A 24647-nucleotide genomic window follows, 5' to 3' on the forward strand; every position below is an offset into this window, starting at 1 on the left:
TTACCTAAGAAAGTTCAGGCTGTGTTGAAGAATGAAGGTGGTTATGCCAAATACTGACTTCTAAGCTTCTTAGCTTCTTACAATGTTTCCATGTATTTATTTATTTATTTATTTATGTAATTCCATTTATGTTTGCACATGTTTCAAAAAAAAAAAATGCTGCACCTATTTCCAGTTTTCCTAGCAAGACTTTTGCTCAAGACTTTTGCACAGTGTGGTATATTATCCTATCTTCCCTGCATCACTAAGTCTGATTCTGGTAACTGTGCTGAGATTAACTTAGTTTACTTCATATACTGTGTGTTTTCATGGTGATCAGACAACGTGACCGCTGTTTCAGGAAATACAACAGATACAGTGCACACTCTTTCTAAATACACTAATATACAGCACAGGTTGATGGTGTCACAACATCATCTGAAAGAAGAGCACTAATGATGTGAAATAGGACTGAAGGACATTTTGAGTTGTTGACATTCAGCTGCAGGAAACTCAGTCCACTCCAGCGATGGGGGGAAAAAACAGAGGAATGATTAAAGTGATAAAGGTTCTGTCTGCTCTTGTGCTTTATCTGACTGATAACTTCACAGAAGAGATACTAATTGCGCTCAGGATGAAAGTGGCCACAATTATATCCATATAATGGCACAGATGCATCCATTTCAAAGAGAGGTTGCAACTTCATATGAAGTTTGGCTGATGAAGCGCGAGTGTAGGGCTTTTTGTTCCTGCATGTTTACATTTGACTGTTTGAGATTTCACATGCAACTATTTTGGTTTTATGAATTTGTATGCAACAATGATTTAATTTAGGTCATTGACGCTGTTTCTATATATGCCTGTAACGCTCTAAAAAGCCTATCAACTTTTGGGATTTTGCACATCTGGGATTAAAAAAAAAAAACGAATGAAAATTTTGAAATATATTTTGAAAGGTCAACTGCTACACGTCAGTCATGGTTGTTTTCACAGCTGAAGGGGATGTTTACCTTCCAACATCAGTTTAAACCGGATCTAATCACTTCTGTTGAAATTTTAGGCTGCACCACATTAAAAAAAAGAAGCTATTGCCCCAGTTTTAGTGCGTCAACAGTCACAGGCATGCTGCAGTGGTAACTACTGTGAAAAGTTTTCCTGTCTGTAGGAGTGCGGTAAGGCTCTTCTTGTACTCAGGTAAAATATGACTCACAATCCCAGATGACTCATGTGGTGAGCTGAAGTCACACCAAGGTTTGCAATATACAGGATGGGTATAGTTTTGACAAGATTGGAGCTTCTTCCTTTTGTTCTACTTTTTAACTCTTGTCTGGGGGATGGCTGTGTTGGGTGGTGTGTGTGTGTGTGTGTGTGTGTGTGTGTGTGTGTGTGTGTGTGTGTGTGTGTGTGTGTGTGTGTGTGTGTGTGTGTGTAAGACTCGCTTATCTCTGGAAAAGCTTGATATGAATAACTGTGCAGAAGAAACTAGAAAGTCTGTTAAATATGCATTTAACAGCAACAAGAAATACAGACAGTTAAACTAGCTTAAAGGGATATTGTAGCTTTAGATATCACAGCAAATGATGCGCTGTGAATGCACCCCAAATGCCTGGGGCCAGCACAGTGACTAATGCATTTAGCTGTGATTAAACAGGCTATACTGTATATTTAATGTGAAAACTGGTCACATTTTCCAAGAAATAAAAGGAAAAACATGGGGGAAAAGGGTAGTTATATAACTAATATTTATAACTATTATTTTGGGTCTACTTAAAAAAAAAATTGATGTATTCTCTTTAAAATTCATCAAATAGCTCACACCATTTAAAATGCTCCTACTTACTCTTACTTTTGTTTTCAGGGCAGGGTGTTACAGGAAAAGGGCGATACACTAACTTGTTATTTACTTGTTATTGTGGACTAAGCTGTTTCCATTGTTTGTCACAATGCAATCATACAGAAGAACAAAGGGATGCCATCTAAAACAGGCTTGAGCTCAGGAAAATGTACGGCCAGCACAAAAGGTACCCTAATTGTGTGCTGCAGCTAAACACACACACAAATATGTGAGCACACGCCACAATTTAAAAAGAAATGAATGCATTAGTGTTTCTTTGCACTTTTCAAACGCTGCAGTTTCTGGGTCACAGCAGGGGGAAGAAAAGAGCCGTGTATAACTGCATTTAATACAGTAAATTTATAATTTTTCATGGACACATGCATACCCTGTAAAAGCATTGCATTGTGGTGTCAAAAACACCCTATGCCACCCTATGGCTTATTACTCACAAGCCATCTCTGTGTGCAACAATTCAGATTTGGTAACTGAATATCAGACAGCCGCAAATACATGACACTTCTTCTGTTCTTTTAAAAGGAACTATAAATGCTCATTCTATTTGAGATGATGTTACACTTCTTCACAGAAGCAGAAGTTGGAAGTTCTGGTCAGTCTCATATTCCCATGAGCACGAGCAGAAAGGACATCAGATCCCAGCGTTGACACTGGATTCTCTCACTGATGTTTACGAGGTAACGGAAACAATCCCGATGCCATAGTTGTAGAAACTCATTCCTTCTGTGTTTTCGGGTCAGTGGCTTTCATTAAATGTAATGGGGTGGCAGTAAATTATGAATGAAGAACCACTCTGTGGGCGAAGAGGATGATGCAGATTATTCATCCCTGCTTCCTTCGATGCCACTTCTCAGCAGAGGGATTTCACGCCAAAGGGATGAGGACTGTATTACTCAGTAGTGTAAAGTAAGTAGATTACAGGCTGCAGACAGCGACTGGTATCACCATCTGGATTATGGTGCGGATCAGGGGGTCCCCAAACTTTTTTATAATGTCAAAGACTACTATCGATATATGGTGGATTCAATCTTCAGTTGTTTAATCTGAAAAAACTTCTCCTGAGGGCTTTCTTTTAGTCACTGTTGAATCACTAATGTGTGTGTATTTCAAATGTATTTATGTAACTTTTGATCTTTGACCGAATATATTTTGGGGGGTTTTCTTTTAAGACAGGCTTCTGATCAAAGTGACGGTTCAGTTTATAGAAAAACGGGAAGGCTACATGGATGCTCGGCTTTGCTTAAAGATGATGATAATAATGATGCGTGGGTGGAGGAACTGAAACAGCCTGGGAGTGATGGCGATGGAGAGAACAATCAGACGGACAGAGGATCCTGAACTTCACCATTACTTCCTTCCTCCTTACTTCCTCTGTTCGCCATGACTACAAGCGAGCTTAGCATGAGAATAAATGTTTTTAATTTACTTTTAAAACACAGCCGTGCCTGGCAGTTTGTGGGCCCTAGGCTAAATATCAGCAGCGTGGCAGGGAAGAATGATTGCTGCTGATCATGCAGTATGCAGGCTGCTGATGACTTTATCGGAACAGATCAAGTTATGGATGATTAATTTAGAAACTGAATCAATGCTTGCCGTTGGCTTCATTGGAGGCCTTGCTGACCTTACAAACCTTCATTATGTAGTGCGAGGCGACATGCTAAAGCCAATTCCCCCCTTCCCAGCATCCTCGCTTTTTAGCAAATTATCTTGGAATTTCCTTTAATTTCCTAGATGAACTATGCTTCCTTTTTCATTTGACTTTATTTACCTTTGTCCAGCTTACTGAAGTCACATGTGTCTGTCCCAATTCCCGATCTCATGATTATAAAATGTTATCAGTGAGCAGCCAGCTGCGCACGACCCGGATAGGAAACACTGATGTGATCTTGAGTGTTAAAAAGATACCATACTGTTTCCTGTCTGCTGTCTGGCAGAGGTATAGGTGGAGAGCAAACCACATGCAGAAGGAGAGAAGAGTAGGGAGGGGCCCCTAGAGGAGAAATGAGGTTGGGCTCTGACGAGGAGGAATAGTGAAAAGAGAGGAAGAGAAGGGGGGAAGCAGAGGGTGGGGTAAAGAGGAAAGGGGTGGATTGAGAGGAAGGAGGAGAAAAGAGGGGAACCGATATTGGGGGGAAAAAGGTAAGGTGAGGAGGGGGAGAAGGGTGCTTAGAGGGGTCTAACTCTGGCATAAAAGTAAATTCAAATACATTATTCATGGATCTCTGTGTCAAAATATCATTTACGTGTGCTGTGTTGACTCATGGCTCGTAAAATGAGAAGGACATGAAAAGAAAGAAAAGGAGGAAGGAAATAAACAACTCAGGAGGCTTTCTCTATTCTTGGCCAGAAATAAAGAAAAATAATAATAATAATAAAAGGAACCTCAGTGCAGTCGCCTCAACTTATTAGGCATCAATAATTTATCGTACCCTTTGTTTACTATTCTTTATCCATGTAATAAGCAGCACCCCTTGTCAGCTGAAGTCTCAAATGTGTTGTCAGAGTTTCTAGGTTTGAAAGGGACGTTGTATTTGCGAATGTTGCATAAACAATATAAAGAAGAATAAAATAATATTATTTAGGACTGTAAAACTTGGCAAACGAAGCCACGGATTTGTGAGGGTGGCAATTTTAAAATCAACCATACTCGCCCTCTCAATACATTTTTGAGTCTTCAATCATCTGATTAAAATATGGGCCAGCTGTTTGTGAGGTTTGTTTTTTTTTTTCTTCCCCCCACATTTTAATTTTCTGGATTTCCTGTATAATGAGTGCTGCTGCTGCTGCTACTGTAACCATCATCAACCTTCCAGTTGATACAGTACACCAACACCACAGCAGCCCCTACAGGTACACAGCGGCGCTGCCATCAGCTCCAGTCAGGTTTAATTACAGTAATAGAGGTTTCCAAACTGCAGGTTGATTGCAAGATAAATTCAAAAGGTCACGAGACGATTAACGGGATAGGGAAGCAGACAAAACGTTTATACTGCGCAAAATTAAATTCATGATTCCGGGCGCTTCTATTAATCTTTGCTTGTGAATTACTGGCTAATTTTACCTCTTTAGACATCTAAAAATAAGATGGGCAGGGCAGGAAAATAAACTTGCACATTAAAATAAAAAATAGAAAAGAAAAAATCTCTTTGTAGGTCGTGAATGACGTACGACCAAAACAATGGGCCACAAATACTTTGTTGTAAAGGTTTTAAAAAAAAGAAGCTACGATCTTGTTTTGGTGATTAAGTGTAAAGGAGAAAAATCCAAGAACAACCCGGCTTCGTTTTCTGTGTGGAGAATAAATACAACCTTGTATTCTGATTTAATAGAATGAAAATGAATAAAACAATGTTCCACAGACTTTTCCTCTGATTTCTTCTCTTCTTACCCCAGGTTTTCGTACACATGTGTGCCTATACACACACACACATATATATGTATATACATACACATGCAATATATATATATATGTGTGTGTATGGGGGGATGTGGGTGTATCCACTGACGGTAGGGGCACATATGACCTGCTCCACTTTTATTTTGATTTATAAGGCTAGTAGAGAGCATCATCACAGAATCGCTTCATCTTCTCTCCTTTATTACACCACATTTGTTTTCATTTTACTCCCAAGGCCTGGCTGAATACATTACAGATATCCCATGGGGCCGTGGGGGCCAGCATCTTCACCACAGGAGACAATGGGATGACGGGAAGGGATTTGCGAGCATGCTTCATCATTACAGGCATTAGTATTATTTTGACTTCAAAACACTATCTGAGGGATTATCATTATTCTTGGTATTAGCACAGCAAGCGGACACGTGGGTCAAACACATTGATCGTAATAAGAAAAGTAATTATTTGTCAAGCCTGCTGGCAATAATTGGAGACATTAGTGTCAGGTGTCCGTCAGAGAGGCCAGCGCTAAAGAGCTAAATTCTGTTTCTAATCAGAAAATGATGCTTTACATGCTCACCTGAAATTTCCCCTTTCATTTGGAGCTCTTCAGTGTGTGCTTTTACCTGACTTTTTGGTGAGTCAGGGTCCAACCCCTCACACCCCACAACCCCCAATTCTTCTCGCTCATTCAAGACTTTTCTTCTTCTTCTTTTTTTAAGCCCGGGGGTAAAGTGGGAGACAAAATCTGATTCACTGGGAGTGGGACATTACAGTGGAGATAATATGGCAATTGGGTTTAGCATAGAGAGGTCAATGGCAGGTTAATGCACAATGCAATACATCATTCAGTAGCAGATCTTAGAGGGGAGGGGCCTAGAGGTCAAGAGGTGGCTCCGAGTCTTGTTTTGGGGCACAAGAGCACAAGATGAGTTGAATTATGTCCATTTATCACATTTGTCATTTGATTTTGTCATGATGCTGGAGAAAGGAAACCTAGGTTGTACAAGCTTTTTATATCTTTGTTACAACATCAACATTTTCTTTAATAGTTCATGAAACAGGTCCATATTTAATTTCAGAAAGCTAGACATCCTTAAAAAAATAAAAAAATAAAATCCCCCCTGTCCACGTTGTGCATATATCAATTTGCTGTTGTTCTACATGGCCACATCTATAAGCCTGTGTTTGAGGACAGTAGAAAAGGAATAATACGGCCATAAACGTGGGCAGATGACCTTATTTGAAGCTCTCACAACTCCAGTCATCACCACCGTCACCTGCTCGATTACAGTCGCACCGAACCATCTTTTTTTCCACCTCATTCACACGTTCAACATTCACAGCCAGCAGTGAAACTGATAGCATCTACATCATTTCAAGGACATACAATAACACCCACCAGCCAAGCCTTGTTACATGAATACATAGAGGAAAGGTTTCCAGCAACACTATTCCATGATTGAATTCCCAAGGACGAGAGGAAGAGGGAATAAAAGGGGAAGCAATGGAGATGAAAGAAGGTTCGGATGGCTGAGAATGCAAAGTGAAACATACCTCAATTTTCTTTTAATAAAACCAATTTATGAAAATATTTATTTCTAATCTTGTTTATGGGTTTGAAACATGCATGTGCAAAAGTATTCAGCATACAAACCTTTCAAACTGTCCAGTATTCCACACAACATTTGAAACCAGCTGACAGTAAGAACAAATGTCAGATCTTGAAAAGCCCACCGATGAAATCCCACTGGCTACTAAGCTTGCTATAGGCATGACGGCTGGACATGTAAATTGCACGGCCTTTCCACTCCTGGGGGTAAAATTAGTCCTCTCTACTCACTGCACCCCGTATAATAACCCATATATAATATCTCTCCTTGTTTGAGGATTCAGGGGATGCCTGTCAATCATCTCAAAGGAACACAGAATATATTTACATAGTTATACCACAGTGTAGCATCTCAGAGACACTGACAAGAAATATTGTCTGAATAATGCCATTTTTATGAACAAGATTTATGAGACTATCAGATTTCCTAATTTTGATCTAAACATTAAAGCAATCTAATGAAACACTTAATCTTGGCTATTGTTAGGAAGTGATCCATCTTAAGCAGCAATTATGTTTCTCTAATAAACTTATTTGACTGGAGGATGATTTTAAAAAAAAAGGTTTCGTTTGCTGAGATCCTCGAATGGAGATAGCCACCCAGAGGATAAAAGAGGTACTACAGTTCATGCATGTCTATTACTCTAATACCAAACTATTCCTGTGCATGTCTGCCTGCACTGCCATGCACTTTAAGGAATCACTATTACTTTAAAAGCATTTGTCAAAACCTTTATCAGCATATTTCATATCAACACTGAGGTTCTTTTCCTATTAAGTAAACCAGTTATGACAGATCCTTTCTTTAACTGTTATTACAGCCCATCTGTGGCCTGCAGGATGCTCACCAGCTACTAAGGCTTCCTGTTTACAGCCCTCTTCCTGTTACTGCGATGGCCGAAATGTCACTAAAACCGCTGACAGAGCTGCTGACACCGCAAGAGCCTCGCTATATAATACTTAGTTAAAACACTTTGGGAAGCATTTCACATCATTTAGGTTGTGCTTGTTAATACTTTATTTAACATTAATGCTCCTTTTATTTGTACTTTTTAGATCATTTATTTAGATCAGATTGTTCATTTGATTTTAGTTTCAACTACTTTTTCTTTTTTTCAGTTTCATTTTTATTGTGTGACATGCATTTCGGTATCTGTTTAGTGCTATTTGGAGGAAAGATTTAAGAACTTAAAACAGGTATTGCAATACAGTTTATTCACTATCATGTCAACATAAAACCTCCACACATGCATAATACTAAATAGGATTCTGTGCATTTTATTTATATATATATTTTTTTAAGGGAAAGAGTTTTGAAAAGGACCACACCCACCCTAAACAGTAACTTTAGAACTCTTTCATCCAAACAATAAAAATATAAAATTATTATTTTGTTCTCATTTACAAAACTGAGTTCAAAACATATCATAATTTAAGGATTATGACAGAATTTCTTCTCCAATGATAAAACGACAAACAGCTTTAAATTGATTTGAATGGAAAATTTCCAAGAGACCCTCTTAAAGTTATTTCTATATCTTTATGAATTATAAAAATACTGGCATCTGCCAGTGCTACCCCCTCAGCCTCCTAGTAGACACACCTATTATATTTCAAAATCCTACATCGCCTTGTTCTCAAGTTTTTGCAATCACAAGATTTTCAGAACACTTGACCTCTGACCTTTAAGGGGGAAGATACTGAGATTCAACGATTTTCTAGTAGATACACCTATGGTATCAATTTGATACCATACTTCGCCTTGTTGTCGAGTTACAGCAAAAAAACATAAAGCAAACCACAATAAAAAATCCAAATATGATTGATATGCTTTTTGAGTTTTTTTTCCTGTTTTTGGTTTTTACACTGATACCCACACAGATGAGAAGTGTGAAATGCATAATATGCAGTTATAATAATATTGTTGCTCAACGAGGATTTAAAGCTAATGCATGTCAGGCAACAATTACAGTGAAAACTCTCCTGAGCAACTTTATTAAAAAGCAGATGGTAATAGCAGTAATTTCATTCTAAAATATTTCATATATTTTCATTCATTACAAATACAAAAAAACAACTCCAGAGATGTTAAACTCAATGTTATCAGTGTAAAATTAAAGCAGCTTTGCATCCTTCGCTAAGTCACAACAGTGCACATTGAGATGTAGGGGAAATAAAAAAACAAACAAAAAGCATTGTTTATTTATCAGTCTTTATTTATGAAAATAGCTTTTTTTAAAAATGCATTTGTACAAATACAACAGGAGTGAAAGTTTCTTATTGACTACATCTCATTGTTCCCATGTCGTTTTTGTTATCAGATGTATTCACACTTCGTCATTTCAGGCACGTTGAAGACAAAACCAAAGACACTGTATAACGGTGGATACAAAACCTGTATTTAATACCATGTGCAAATGGCTAAAGTCTTACTGCTGATCATCTTTGTGACTAAAGCACAAATACCTTAAACAGCGGGTCCTTGGAGAACAGAAAAAAAGTGTAAAAAAAGAGGAAAAAAATGCCTGGAATTGTGTGACTTTGCAGACTAAAATAAAACTATAAATAGTAAATAAAGCACTGATTGTAGCAAGTACTCATCTCTGAACAGAGTCCAGTATTTACTTTCAGTGTATGGCAATCTCTTATTAAACGAAAAAGTGAGTCCGCCTTGTCGATCTTGAGTCTGTCTTTATGGTTGATATGAAATGAGTACGATTTTTTTACATTTGTAAAAATGCTTATTCTTTTTAAAATGTCTTTGAAACATTCATTACTATCACCTCTGTGCCTTTGGTAGAGACTAGAGGAATCAATGTGGAAGAGAGACTCGGGTATCCCTGATGGTTGGTGTGTGGAGAAAAGTGTCCGGGCACCATCCACCAGCACACGCTCGCACTCACCGGCATCAGAACACTGCCAAGGTTAAATTTAATTGGGGAAAATGCATACCTTTAATATCCCACACTTTCCCCAAATGTAAACACGAGTTAAACATCTTGTAAAGTGCTCAGTTTAAACTAGTACCATTCAAATATTCCTCATGAAGAGACATTCACTGCATTAGCATGAAAAGCACTAATGTGATTTTAAATATTTAGACGGCTTAAGATTTTTTTACAAAATCGATTCACTTCTTCAGCTACCAAGTCAAATCTCCTTTTAGATAATGCCCCTTGAAAATATGTAATAAAAATATCGTATTGACACTAGCACAGGCATTTTTTGTTTTTTTACAAACCCCCCAAATTTTCCCTCGTCCAAAATCTGACTTGATATATACACATGTACCTCCCAGCCAAAGAAGAACCGGCTAACACATCAAACGTAGACACCGTCCTGAGCAGAAATGTAGTGGAAGCTCCCTTTCATTATTACTCTTTTAACAAGGATAATTTGGATTCTATATATAATATATATTCATTACTTCTACACAGATTTTTCCCTGTAGATGAAGACAGACATCGTACCATTTCTTATACCGGGTCACTGCTTTTAGAGCTCTCCTCCGCCCCTTTGGCAGAGGCTAGAGGAATCAATGGGGAAGTGAGATTCAGGTATCCCTGCTCTGAAGGTTGGTGTATGGTGAAAGGTGTCCGGGTGCCATCTGCCAGCACACCATCGTCCACCTTCACCCGACAGATTGCATCCAGGACGCCCAGTTTGTTACCAGAACCTGACGTCAAACTGATGACAAACCACAGATGATATGAAAATTGCCCAAATTACAAATATCAATCAATATTTTAGGTCAGCAAGCTGTTCTCTTAAAGTTGTCTTACCTTAGTGCAGACGTATGTAGGATGCTGTCAGTGAGAGCATCAGTGGGAAGCATTTTTCTGGCATTCTGTTGATCATTTAAAATGTATTAGCAAGCATGCCAACATATTTTTTTTAATACAGTGAGATGAGAAACATTTTTACAGTTTTTTTATTCTTCTTTTATTAAAAAAAAAACAAAAACAAAAAACACCAGTCATTTAGTGAAATGGCAATCCTGTCATTTTTAATATGAGTATAGAAAAATATTGCAACAACATAAAGATGTATAAAGAGCTACCTCCATGCTGTAGAGTGACTGGACATTCCTCAGAGCACGCTCTAAAGAACTGACTTGATTGGAGAGTTTCAAGGTTTCGTCCTGCAGTTGTTTGTTTTCCACTTCTAAGAGGTTAACCCTTGAACACAATAATGTTCACAGCATTCACTCACAACTTCACAATAATTTTTCCAACATATTCTTCACATCTTTAGTTACAAAAACATTCAGGCTAACAACTAAAAAACATGATTCTGTTGTGTTAAATACTAAATATAAAGCTTTCCAACCATCTCAATATATGTACAAGTAAATGTGATTTCTTAGCACTGCATTATGCAACTAATGAAGTTAACAAATAGTATTTTATACTTCTGGTTGAAATAATTAAAAGAGTAATATTCATACTGTTCTGCATCATGTACATGTGTAAACAGTGACTGAGGATACCTATATTGGACTGTTGAGGCGGTCTTCGTGGCCTTGCTGCCCATCTCCTCGGCCTCAATTATCTTCTGCACCAGTTCTCTCTTCTCCTCCAAAAGCTTCTCATTGACTTCCATCACTAACTGGATCCTCTCTTTGTCCTATCACAATTCAGAAGACAAGAGAAAAATGAATGAAAACAGATTTTGAAGAACACTTTTCTACAGTGCTTCACATCTCTTCAGGAATATTTAGGAGTCAGCATTCTGCTTCATGTGTGACCTTCTGAGAAAGCATGGAAGCAAGCTCGAGATCATTCTCCAGTTTCTGGATGGTGCTGTCTCTCTGTTCGGTTGACTTTAGAAACACCAGCTTAGCCTGACGCAGTTTGGTCTTGTGTTGACTCTGTTTTTCATTGTACTTTCTGGTTGGTGGAGCAGAGGCGATTGAGAGCAAGAAAGGCAAAAGGTTAATGTAACCTAATTACCATTTACTTTATTTTATATTATGGTTGTTAGATGCATCTAACCTGACATGCACGTCGAGTTGGAGGAGAACCTGCTGCAGCTCATCCTGCAGTCCTTTACAATCCTGCTGACTGGCCAACAGCTCCTCCTGCAGCTTTTGACGTGACGCCTGGCTGTCCTTTCCCTACAGAACATATACATTTCAACAGATATTACAAGTGCATAAAATGTACAATCGTGTTAAACACAGTGAAGCGCTGACAGCAAACTTCTTGCAATATGATAGATTTTTTTTGTATATCTGTCAGCAATTAAGCAATCTTAAATAATGTACTTAATAGGTTAAATGTGCCCTGTATAGCAGCTTACTGTCAAAACTGAGTACGCATTCCTCTGAAAAACTTTCTGGTTTGCAGCAAAGGATTGAAATCTTAGCTCGAAAACAGAGGAAGTGACAGAAGATACATACTGCGCAAACAATGTTTGATTTGGGCTGTCAGCAGGGCGCCTTAAAAAACAAACAAACAAGACACTTAATAACACACTCCTTTTAAGGCGTGTAGCAAACTTGGAATGGGTGTATGTTTTGACTGTCACTTTTCAGGGAAAACTTTCAGTTCAATGAGACCTCAAGTGCCACAGCAGATCTTAGGAAGCACGGTACACCATTCCTCACCTCCTCTCTAGCATTGCTAAGCTCAGCCTCCAGGACGGATAGACGGGTGTCCAGCTGCTGGACACGGTGGCTGAGCTCTGCATTTGTCCTGGTCAATGAGGCCTCCTTATGCCTCAAGGAGCGAACCTGTTGCTGCAGCTCCTCCTCGCGCTGTTCTAACAGCTTCCTGAGAGGAGACCGGAAGAAGAAGAAGAAAAAAAAAAAGACTATTCAAAGCTCTTAAAAAGCAGGTGAAGAAAAAGGACAGTGTCAGCTGTGCTGCACTTTGTGGAACCTGGTGATGTGCTCTTCCTGCTGCTGGGCTCTCAGAGCTAACAAGGCGTCAGATAGATCCCTGCTTTCCCTCTCCAAGCGGTTGGTCTCGCCTGCACGAGCTTCCTCCACACGCAGCTGGTGCTGGACAGACTTAAGCTGCTGTTGTAGTTCCAGGACCTTCCAAACCACAACAGAACCACAGGTTTTGCTCAAAAACACAAGCTCCTAACTTTACACCCATCAACAAAATATGTCAGGATTTCCTTATGATGTCAAACAAACAAAAAATACTCCACAATGTTCGCAAATAATGTTGACTGCAACCGCTTCTTCATCTTACTCAATGTTCAGAAAAGCATTAACTTCATTTGCTTAGGACCAAAACATGTCATAGACTGGATATTCCATTAAGCGCTCAGTATGGTGTCACTGGTTATTTCACTGATAAGAACAACTACAGCAAGAATAACATAACTGTTGAATAAAACCACTTGGAGCCTTTAATAACAGTTGACACACTGACAAACCAGGCGATCCAGATTTCACACCGGACTAGAGTCTTTACAGTTATGCTAACCTTCTTGTCAGCAGCGATGAGTCGTGCCCTCTCAGCCTGGAGGTCCCCCTGCAGACTAGTAGTGGCATTGCGGTTTGCGGAGCTACGAGCCAGTTCCAGCTCCAATTGCCTGATTTTCTGCTGCTGATGTTCACACTCGGCCGCCTGACCAGTGACTTTCTGCTCCATCTGTACCAGCTTTGTCTGGACCTGCTTCACTTCTGCACTAAGCTGAGAAAACATGTGGGAGGACAGCAGATGTAAAAAAACAAACAAACAAAAAAAAGATGTTGAGTGTTCATTTACATGTTGATTGCAGTTACACATTTGTTCATAAGTTAATATAAGTATCTAGTAGCTCAAGTGAGGGTTGTCCACACAGAAAGTGATCTGCATGTCGCGCATCACCTTGCTGCTGATGGTTGGTTGATAACGAAGATTTCAGGTTATGATCGCCCAAGTAACACTCCTATGTAGTTACCAGTTTCATATGTCAATATACAGTATTATTTGCTAACACAGTAGTCACTTCATTTGTGGTTATTTTTCCCATCATCACTTTAAAATCATCCAGCGGTCTTTGGCCGTCATGTTGCTGTGAATCGCTTCCTATTTAGACATCTCTTAACAGTGGAATGAAGATGAGGAAGTGCTAAGTAAATTAAGTGATAAACCGAGGGTTTCAGGGAATACTCACCTTGAGTTTTTCCTGATCCAGCAGCGTGTTGTGTCTCTTCAGGTCCAAGTTCTTCTCTTTCTCATAGCGTAACTCTTTCTCCGCTGAGGTAAACAGGCTCTGGGCCCTCTGCAGGTCTTGCTTCATTTGTTTAGCTTCTTCTGTCTTCTGCTTCAGCACCGAATCTTGGGACTAAAGATGGACACTGTTGTCAGTGTTCATGTTTATGCTGATTTAGCAAATGAACAGAGATAGTCAACTTCTGTAATTTTAATGGAACATTAGTGAAAGAAGGCCATCTGAAGCTTCTGTGTTAATGATGAAAATAATTACAACATTATTACTTTTATCATTATTATTACTACAATACAAAAGAGAGGTAGACTGCCATAAAATTCCGGCTTTCTGTCTTTCAGTAAGATTGCTGAAGTTGCTAATTAATAAGAATATTAAGATGTCAGCTGCTTAAAGCATAAAGGCTAATGCAGCTGCTACAGTATGACAATTATAGCAATAAAGAGCCAGTTACATAATACATATGTACCTTAATATGTGCCTGGGCTTCATTGACCTGAGCCTCGAGGGCCATTTTGTGCTCAAGACCCTGCTGCCGCTCCTTCTCTAGCTTATTCTGTAGATCACTCAGCTCCTGCCCCAAAGAAGGCAGTGAAAACATTTATATCCATCTTCTATAGTTCTGGCATAAGAAATACCCCATTTACCCTAACCCACCTAAAGAAATCAATCCAGTTACCTGAGCCACGCACTCTTCTCTGCGGTTTTCCACTGGACTGACTCTAGGTTCAAAATGAGCTATGTGCAGTTCAGGCTTCTGGCTGCTGCCAAGCACTTCCTTCGTGGTGGATAGTTGGTCTTGGTGCCACTGAAGCTGCTTAACGAGGCGCTGGATCTCCAGCTCCAATCTCTCCTGTTTGCCCTCTGCTGCTAGCTTCTCCTGAACACTAGAGCTTAGCCTGGCCTGTAGCTCTGCAGTCTGCATCCGCTCAGAAGCCATCTCATCTCTGGGAAATATTCACATATATGCAAAGTAAGTAAGCTACAATGTTCCAGTCTTATCTCATCACTGACTATGAAAAAAGGTACAAGTAACAACTGAGGCAGTGATATCAGTTCTCATCCAACAATGATCCACTTCAATCCACATCTCATAAATACCATACATGTACTATATATTATTTGAATTTCCCAAATATGCAATGAATAAAATATCTTATCTTATTGTAGGACTGGAACTAAAAAACAACCTCAGGCTGTTGTGTGCTGTCTGGAGGCTGCTAAGTTCAGCAGTAAGCCGGTCAGCTTGTTCCTGCAGCTGGCTGACGTGTAGCATGTTTTCCTTCATCTCTTCTTGGGTCTGCTTACTGTCTTTGTAGCACTGCAGCTCTCCCTGGAGTCTGCTATAGGCACGCTCCATCTGGGAGACCTGACAGCCACAGAGTTAAAGACAGTGAGGTGATGAGAAACTCAAGTTGGGGGGTGTAAATGTCAAACTAATGCATGCTATAAATTCATACTGACATATTTATACTGACACGTAATGTACAGCCCTGCACGAAAGTCTTGTAAAATAAGTACATTATTTGGAGAATAGTTAATAAATGTACTTCTAATTTTCAGTGTCAGAAATACCTTATGTTAATGCTAAGAGTCTGAAGTTTGTTTAATATGCTATAATTTTGTATTACCTAATAATCATGAACCAGTCAATTTGAAGCTGGAAAATCTTTTGTTTCATATGATAACCAGTGGAATTCTAGTCAAGAAATGTTCTCTTTTTAATAGAGTAAATACAAAGAACACAAATATCAGTTTGTTATTTTATCATATGCATAATAGCCTGCATATACAGTGGTTATCATCCTGCAAGGGTGTAAAGAGCTAGTTCATAAAGTCAGATTTGAAAGAGAAGGGTGTCTTTCAGAAATCCCAAAGCCGCTTCAAGTTTCTCTGTTTATGCTTCCAAATTTTCTCCTTCATTTCTTGCCCCCAATGAATGTCCCATATATCCATAATCATAAATAAAACTTGAATAATTAAATAAAGAAATCCCCAGTCTCTCTGTAGTGCTTTTTAAAATTTCTGTCCATTCACCACTTAAACACAGTGAAGACGCCTACAAACTTAACAGCACACTTGCACTTGAGCTTTTTGATTTTATCTGGGATTTATTAGACTCATTGGTAAACTTATTTAATTAATTAGGAGTCAAGATATTTTAGTATTATACACACACCTGTTTTCATATACTCTAAAGCTGTATTGTGTGCAAGGTATTTTTACTTTTTAAACCATTTACACCAAAGGCCTATTTCTGCCAAAATGTTTCTAGTCTATAACCATTTTCCTCTGAAGAAAGACTGTGACCGTTTCATTATGTTTAAAATGAAAAATTAACAAACCTTTTCTTCCAGAAGTGTTTTTTCCACCTTGACTTGAGTGAGACTCTTGATGAGTGTTTTCCCCTGTTGGCATTCTATATGAAGGCTGTTGTTCTCAAGTCTCAGTTTGTTTCGCTCTCGCTCACTTATCTGCAAAGCCTTTGGTGTAAAGAACCAAAGAATAACACCCAAAGAATACACGTGGTAACTGTGTGGCATTTAGTTTGTAACATTGTTAAAAACATTCTGAAAATACAACCATAACTCTTTGCATCAGTCCTAAATTGAATTTCTGTGTACGTGTGGCGTTTCTGTTCTGTATTTCACACAAAGCGAAAGTCTAGTTTTTACCTCTTTCTCTTTCTTCAGGGCAGCCTGTGCAGCACTGAGGTCCAACTCCAGCTGTTTCCTCCAGTCTTTCTCCTCAGTCAGACGAGCCTCAAGCATAGCCAGGCTCTCTTGACCACTGTTCCTTAGGTGCTTCATATATGGTGGGACAAGAACACAGAAACAGACATACTGCATAAAAACAAACAAAAAAGTTATTCATGTCACATCATAACTCGCACCCCCTTTGTACTTTGTAGTGAGCTTTACCTTAGTTACTCATTTAAATTTGTGACCTCCACGGCTACTGCATTCTTACCGCACATTGTTGTGTAATGATTAAAGGGCATTTCTTACCAACTTTAAGTAGGATTCGGTGGTTTTGACCTCTTCTCCATTCTGCAACATTTTCTCTTGGGTTTTCTGCTTCTTTATCTCTGCCTCCAGGTTTGTGATCTGCATAGAAATGTAAGACTATTAGTCATTAGGTAAATCTGTAACTAAACTATAGTAAACTGCCATTAGTAATTAATGACTGTGAAAACAGCTTTCTTTAGAGTTTCTGGTGCAGGGGTGTCAAACATAAGGTCTGGAGCCAGAACTGGTGTGGCAAAGACAGACAGACAAATAGACACACACACACACACACACACACACACACACAACCCCTTTCAGCTATCTTAGTGAGGACCTTCATTGACATAATGCTTTCCCTAGCCCAGGGGTGGGCAACTTCAGGCCTCGAGGGCCGGTGTCCCTGCAGGTTTTAGATGTGTCCTTGAACCAACACAGCTGATCTAAATTAGCTCCTCAACATGTCCAGAAGTTCTCCAGAGGCCTGGTAATGAACTAATCATGTGATTCAGGTGTGTTGACCCAAGGTGAGATCTAAAACCTGCAGGACACCGGCCCTCGAGGCCTGGAATTGCCCACCCCTGCCCTAGCCCCTTACCCTAAACCTAACCATAACCTAATTGTAACCCTGACACTAAAACCACATTTTGAGCCTCAAAAATGCCTTTAAATGCCTTCAAATTTGTGAGGACCGGGTTGTGTGTCCTCACAAGTGACTGTTGGTTCTCACAAGTACGGTAGAATGCAGATTTCAGTCCTCACAAAGACAGCTAGACAGGAACACACACACACACACACACACACACACACACACACACACACACACACACACACACACACACACACACACACACACACACACACACACAATTATAGAAGCATATGTTTTTTTTTGTTGGTTTGTTTGTTTGTTTTTTTACAACAGGTCCATGGTTAAAAAAAATTCTGTGAATTAACAAAAAATGTGTTTTATAATTACATGACAGTCTGGACAATGGGCTACCAGAACTTTTTCTGTAATTTTACACATTTGTTTTTACAGGCTGTTTGTGGCCCACAATGTAAAATGAGTTTGATATTTGATATTTGAACCAGTTCTGATAAGTACCCTTCTTCGCAGGCCCTCGAGTTCTCCCTCATGTCGATGCCTCTCCTCTTTGCTAGCATTCTGGGCTTCCCCCAGCAAGGCCTCCAGCTCCTCGTTCCTCTCCTCCAGCTCTTCATGTTCCTTGCGTAGCCTCTGCAGTTGTCGCTGCAGGTCTTTCACCTGCACAAGCCCATCTTCCACAGCCTCTTGACACCTAACCGTCAATAAATTACAATTAAACAGCCAGAGAGAGCAGATTGTGAATACCCATCATAATGTAATTATCCAGGAATTCAAGTTTTTACCGTTTGTGAATGTGGTCTTTTTCTTGAGCTGATAAAGCAGACAGATTGTTTTGTTGGTCACTGCAAACACTTTTATCTTTTCTATCTTCTTTGGCTGCATCATTCTTTGCCAAGTGAAAAAAAAAATACAACACCAGTCAGTGCCAAGCTTCTATCATAACTTATTTTATTCATTTTGTTATAATAAATTAATAGGTATGTTCTGTAAATACTAACCTGGTCAAGGAGATTTTTCTTCTCTGACTCCAAAATACGCACTCTGTCCCTCAGAGCTCTGTTCTCAGCATCTAGTTTGTCATTTTGCTCTTTAGCCTGCTGCAACTTCATCACATCTGTGGAGTGAAAAATGTATTAATGTGAGATTAAAATGCCGGTGATCAGCAAATGTGATCACCCCTATAAAAGCAGAAGGTTTTGGCAGTTTGCAGTATAGTCATAGTAATAGTGGTTTACATATTTGTCTAACAAGTCATAGATGCCCAGTTTGATCTAAGGAGAGGATACAAATCCCCTGAGGGTTGCATGAGGAGCGGTATAAAAATCTGCCAAATCAAATATGCAGAGGCACAGATTGTGGAAACCTCTTGAGACAAGGAAGCAGCAAGAGTAGCTGTTTTTTCTGCTCTGGAGCAGGTATGTGTTAAAACAATGCCAGTCATTCACCCCGAGGTCTGACCATGCAATGTTCTGAGAAATTCAAAAGAACCCAAGAGCTACAACTCAGACTCTACAGGCCTCATTTAGCATTTTAAATGTTAAAGTTCATGACAGCACAGTTAAAAAAATGGCTGAACATGATATGGTGATTTAGAAGGACTGCCAAGAGAAAGTCTCTTCTATCTAAAAAAGAAAAGGGCACGGCTTAGGTTTGCAAACAGCGCAAAACTTCTGAAAAAACTGCCCAGATGAGACTAAAGTAAAGATGCCTGGCCATAATGCATGGCACCCCGTTTGGTGAAAAGCAACACAGCAGACCAGCACAAACACCTCATAGCAACTGTCAAGCATAGTGGTGTACGAATTATGTTGCAGTCACTGAACTGAATATCAGGCAAAGGGGAAATATTTGTAACATTTATATAATGATTTTTTTTTTTACTCCAGTGTTGTAGAATTACAAGTAGCTTCTCTCTAACAGTGACTAAAGTCTTAAAATGTATTAAATCTAAAAGAATAAAAAATAAACAATTTACTAGATGAGTAAAGTTTTTACATTATCCTTATTTTTCCTATGAATACAGATTAAATACAAGCAAAACTAAACAAGCACAGTTTATACTGAGATACAAAATATCTACATAGTGATTTTTTTGTCCACCTAAATTTAAAAATAGTTAAAAAAAAAAAAAAAAAACATCTGAAAAGTTTCCATCAATCTGTCTCACCAGAGTGTTTAAGATTTTCCACTTCCTTCCTCAGGTTCTCTACTTCTTGGACGGTTCCCTGAAGCTCAGATCCTGAGATTAAAAGCACATTTTTAATTCTGTGGACCACAAATATGCTTGGTGCCAATTTGTGTCTATTCATATTAACATTCAGTAAAGTCAAAGATGAGGTATGTTACCAAAATCTATGGGTATAAATAACAGGTAACTGACATTTCATTAGGGGAAGACATCAAAGCTACTGTTATGCTGACTTTAAACACTGGAAAGGTTAATAGGATGTGTGTGCAGGGCAGAAATTTAGGACCATACTGTAACTGCAACATACCGCTTGGGTCTGGGTTGTTGTTTTTGGCAGCATCCAGTTCATTAGTGAGTCTGCGGATATCCTGATGAGCCATCGCCAGCCTCCGGGATGCTTCTTCTAAGTCCCGTTCCAGTCGCTGACGCTCATTTCGCTCTTGGGAAATCTCCTCACTGTGGGCCTGATGTACAGGAAATAAGGGATTAACAACTGGAGTAGGAGAAAGGGGAGGAAAGAAAAATGGTAGGAATGGTAGACTGGAGATGCATGGACCCAACATGCAATTGTTAGAGACATGCATTTTCAGACTGCGAGTAATCATCTCTGCAGGCCTGGAACAAAGCAGGGGAAATTAAGTATATATTTATATCCCAGCATTCACCTGCACAGAGAGACCAGGAAGACCAAAAGTGCACATGCTGTTACCTGTGTTATGCCATCACTGCCCTATGATAAATTATGTTCTTTAAATCAGTTTTTTTTTGTGACAGCCACAGTAGACAGGAAATTGTTGAGGTGAGAGGAGGGTATGACATGCAGCAAAGGTCCACGCAGACAGTCAAATGTTTTGTAACCATTAAGAACCAGGGACACCCTTAAAAAATGCATTTATAGATGTATTAGTGAAATGCTCTGCAGCACAGCAGTCATGCAGATAACAAGGTATATTATTAATGTGGAAAACATTTCAAAAAGCAGTGGCCCTCTGAAACAAGCCGGTGAAGTTTGGCTCTTTATCATGATACCACTGTTAAATTACTTAGCATAAGCTATAAAGTGGAGACCTACAGGGTTAATACTGTGCTTGCTCTGACCAGACCTGCGAAGGCCAAACAGCTTCTTCCACGGACTCTGGGATGAGCACTGCTGAGAGGAAAAACCACTGTATACACACTCACAACAAACACTATTCGGACATGGATCTCAGCCAGGGCAAAATGAACGCCACTTCACCTTCACTGCGTTATTGAAGGTCTTCTGGAGATCCTCCTTTTGCTGTCTCAGGTCATCCCCTCTCATATGGCAAATAAACTCCTGTCCAAATGTCACAAAGAGACAAGGCCTTACTTAGCATTTTACATACACATACAGTCTTTGCACGTGTTAGCTTTAACCATTGCTTTTCACTACAAGCATGAAGCCTTTGGGCATACTATTTTACTCTATTAGCTCTCAAAACATTTCAAAATTACGTTGGTCCCACGAGATAACTGACATCCAAATAAAGCCTTTGATTTACGTAGGTCAGCTCTTTACCTGGTGGTCAACTTCCTTCAAGTTAACACTGAGACTCTGACTTTCCAGTCTCCTCTCAGTAGCCTCCAACCTTTCCAGCAGTGTGGCCCTCTCCACCAGTAAATAGGCCACTATCTCACTGGGGCTGGTCAATCCCATCTCCACCAGGTCCTCCTGAGCCAGCATCTCTGCCAACTCCTTGCTCTGACTCTCTAGAAGAAAGGAGGGTTTTCTTCTGGTCAGCAGTTTGTCATGTACAATTATAAAAAACCCCCACATACGAACAAATGATGCTCTACAGCAACATAGTAATTACAAAGTACATTTCCACTGGTAAGCAAAGCTAGGGTATAGCCCAAAGGAAAAAATGCCCAACACATTGTACTACAGTTGTGAAAAATTCACCCAGCTGGTGTTGAATCTGGTGAAGTTCATGCTGCAGCTGTTCATTGTGTCTTTCATATTCTGCAGCCAGGCCCTCTCGCTCTTCTAACAGCCCACGAATATGTGCAACATAGCTCTCCAGCTGATAGACAAAAAGAATTGCAGTGTAATTTAGCTGTGACACTGATGTGTCCCGCACATGTTCATGATTGTACTTCATGTGAAAAGTGACACGTTCTTTTTAGACTGTTTTTTTGGGCGTTTCATTACACATCATTGGCTCACTCTATGATGAAAGTTGGTCAAATAAAACAACAAAGGAGAGTCTCACCTCCTTCATCTCATTGGCTTGCTGCACACGTAGGGTCTGCACCTCTTGGGTAGCTGCATGAAGCTTCGCCTCACTGTTGAGAAGCTGCTGCCAAAGGTGGCACTGCTTCTCTTCTCCACTGGCCCCTGGCGATAAGCCATCCTCCTGGAGCCGCCTAGAAATCTTGTCCAGCTCCGTCAACACCTGAAGGTCCAGAGAAGGTCCAGTTATCATATTTTTTAATGCAATGTTTACCTGCAGCTTTTAAGAATTTATACATGTACACTCCTTCCAGTCATCTTGCCGTTGCATATGCAGCTTTGGGTATTATAATTCTTTGTTTGCTAATGTTTATTCAACTCCAGTGTTATTTAAGTAAGAGTGAAAAGGTTTTACATTTTGAGTATTTTTCTATACAGTTTTCCTGCTAGCTAACTACAAGACTAAGCATAATGAACAATGGTATATCTTTTTGCAGTGGCACACGGTTCAATGATGTGACATTGAACACATGTTGCAGAATTCAACACTGTACGTTGTAGGGCTGGTAACTGGAGCCAGCGGTCATGCAAACTGCATACTACTCTGGGAGCTGTCACGGCTCCAACAACATCTTGCATATTGTCACAGGTTGGGTATCAGGTCTCATGTACTTGTTGTAGTCAAACATTGCACCACCTGGTCTATGCTATCGCGGACTAAATGGTTAAAAGATCAGAAATTTGGTGATTGTGCGTGCAAGATTTATTCGCCACCAAAACCAGTTTAGGTACAGTGTTTTCATAGTTGAAGAAAAGTTACATTGGCCAGCACATAGGAGCATAGCAGATAGGTCTAGTGTATCTCAAAAGTAGCCAATGCTGTGTTACCTCTTTATTATCCATCGTTACAAATTAAGTTTGGCACAGCAGCGTCTGTAAGGGATGAATTTTATCTCCATCAGTCGAAGTACTGATCCCACACAACATTTCTGCTAACTCAGGCTCCAACGATGCGCCAGAGATCAGCAGATCCTCAAACTTCAGCACTCACATTGCTGGAGTAATCCATCCAGTATCTCATGTCCGCTCTGTGAAAGACGCGATTCTTTAGAACAGTGCTGCCAGGTAGGACAGGCAGTCATAAGCTTAGAGATTATCTACCTACTACAGGCACATGCATTTTAACAGCTGACACACATTGCATCACCCGAGGCTATGCAAAACTCCAAACTGGTGAGCTATTTTATCTGCCGTTTCCTTAAATGGTAAGGATAACACATCTAGCCCTAAGCTTCCTCTCCAACATTTAGGAAGATTTCATGGAGCAGGGAGATCTATGAAAATTCCCTGCAATAAAAACAATGCAAGTGTCTTCTCAATAATAGACAAGGATCATTTAATTTTGTTAAAAAAAACATCTTTTTTTCCCGGCTAACCTTTCTTTCCAAAATGTCTGACGACGAGGAGCAAACGGGGATTTTTATATTTCTTTTGGCAAGATCTCCAGTCAGAGATATGTAACAATCACAGATGTGTTAACCAAGACAAGCTGTTTTAGTAAGATATTACACAACGAAAACAGACAGATGTGACTTCCCACGATGCTAGTTAGCAAAGTTCTTTCCAAACTTACCAAGGCATACTTCACATTGAGCTAACGCTAGCTCGCTAACGGTAGCCATAGCTTTTACCACTGGCCGCTTGGCAGCAAAAGATAGACTCTGTGATATCTTAAGACTCCTACTTAACCCTAACTTCTCCGAGGCGGTAAAGCTGAGCACATAATGCAAAGTTAAAGTTCTACGAACCTTTTAGAGTAAATACGGACGGCTGTGGACAGGCTTGGCAGTGTAAATTGGCTTCTACCAGCACCTAGGCAACGGACCGTACCATTAAAAGGATGCAGAGGGGACAATCGATCACGAAACGTCACCACCAACACAACACTTAGGCTTTTAGAAGATTAGCTATTAGGGATCTTGCTGATCTAGAATGAAAAGAGAATGACGTTTATCGTCATTATACGGCCGTACAGATTGACTTTGTACTTGACAATCTGGCAAGTCAATAACCATGAATACAGAAGAATCCCACTCTTTCCAGCTATATTAGTTCATAGCGTCTTTAAGGATTTCTCATTTCTCAGGTCATACTCGAAAACTGTAGAGGGCGACAAATGTTTGACAACTCGAAGACTCCTTATCGAACAACTTCATTGCTTGAGACTAGGGTTAAAGTATTTGCACATCAAAAATTACTCTAGTAGTATGTCCATCCACATTTTCTTTGACGCACATTTCAGAGTTTTCTGCAGTGTTATAAATGATATGACTTGATATCATGATTACTTAATAAACTTTATACAGTAGTTCAAGTAGATCATCCAAAAGAACTAAGAAACATGTCAAATAGGAACACTGAAACATGTTCTCCACCTGCTGGTGAAAAGAAGCAGCTGCATGAACCCGGTGCAGCTGTGGTGCTGTGAAGGTGCTGTGAAGCTCACCTTCACAGCACCTTTAAGCTAACAAGCATAACTGACAGAAGGCTACAAAATGAAAGCTCAAGTTCAAGGTTCAAGGTTCTTTATTTGTCACATGCATAGTTATACAAGTATAACACACAGTGAAATGTAGCCTG

The 24647-nt window shown here is 39.7% G+C and overlaps 1 protein-coding gene across 7 annotated transcripts; it reads right to left on the bottom strand.

The window, feature by feature from the left end:
- Positions 1 to 9035: 9035 nt before the first annotated feature.
- ccdc30 (coiled-coil domain containing 30) lies at positions 9036 to 23948 on the bottom strand. 7 transcript variants are annotated; one of them, XM_026154238.2, is made up of 28 exons: positions 23816 to 23948; positions 22896 to 23095; positions 22048 to 22230; positions 21738 to 21858; positions 21354 to 21544; positions 21051 to 21131; positions 20886 to 20960; positions 20121 to 20277; positions 19793 to 19864; positions 18624 to 18739; positions 18408 to 18511; positions 18124 to 18316; positions 17019 to 17117; positions 16686 to 16814; positions 16356 to 16493; positions 15201 to 15379; positions 14690 to 14957; positions 14480 to 14584; positions 13957 to 14127; positions 13281 to 13490; positions 12723 to 12880; positions 12449 to 12614; positions 11835 to 11956; positions 11588 to 11729; positions 11330 to 11466; positions 10901 to 11018; positions 10623 to 10687; positions 9036 to 10527 (listed from the first exon to the last, which is right to left on the bottom strand). In XM_026154238.2, the coding sequence occupies exons 2-28, from the start codon at positions 22908 to 22910 to the stop codon at positions 10317 to 10319; spliced, it is 3726 nt and encodes a 1241-aa protein (XP_026010023.1). In that variant the 5' UTR covers positions 22911 to 23095; positions 23816 to 23948; the 3' UTR covers positions 9036 to 10316. The 7 variants fall into 7 exon arrangements, with proteins under 7 accessions (XP_026010023.1, XP_026010024.1, XP_026010025.1 ...); XM_026154239.2 differs by lacking the exon at positions 23816 to 23948 and adding an exon at positions 23641 to 23759; XM_026154240.2 differs by lacking the exon at positions 20886 to 20960.
- Between the last annotated feature and the right edge of the window lie 699 nt (positions 23949 to 24647).

Source organism: Astatotilapia calliptera, chromosome 20, assembly GCF_964374335.1.
Source record: "Astatotilapia calliptera chromosome 20, fAstCal68.1, whole genome shotgun sequence".
NCBI lineage: Eukaryota > Metazoa > Chordata > Actinopteri > Cichliformes > Cichlidae > Astatotilapia > Astatotilapia calliptera.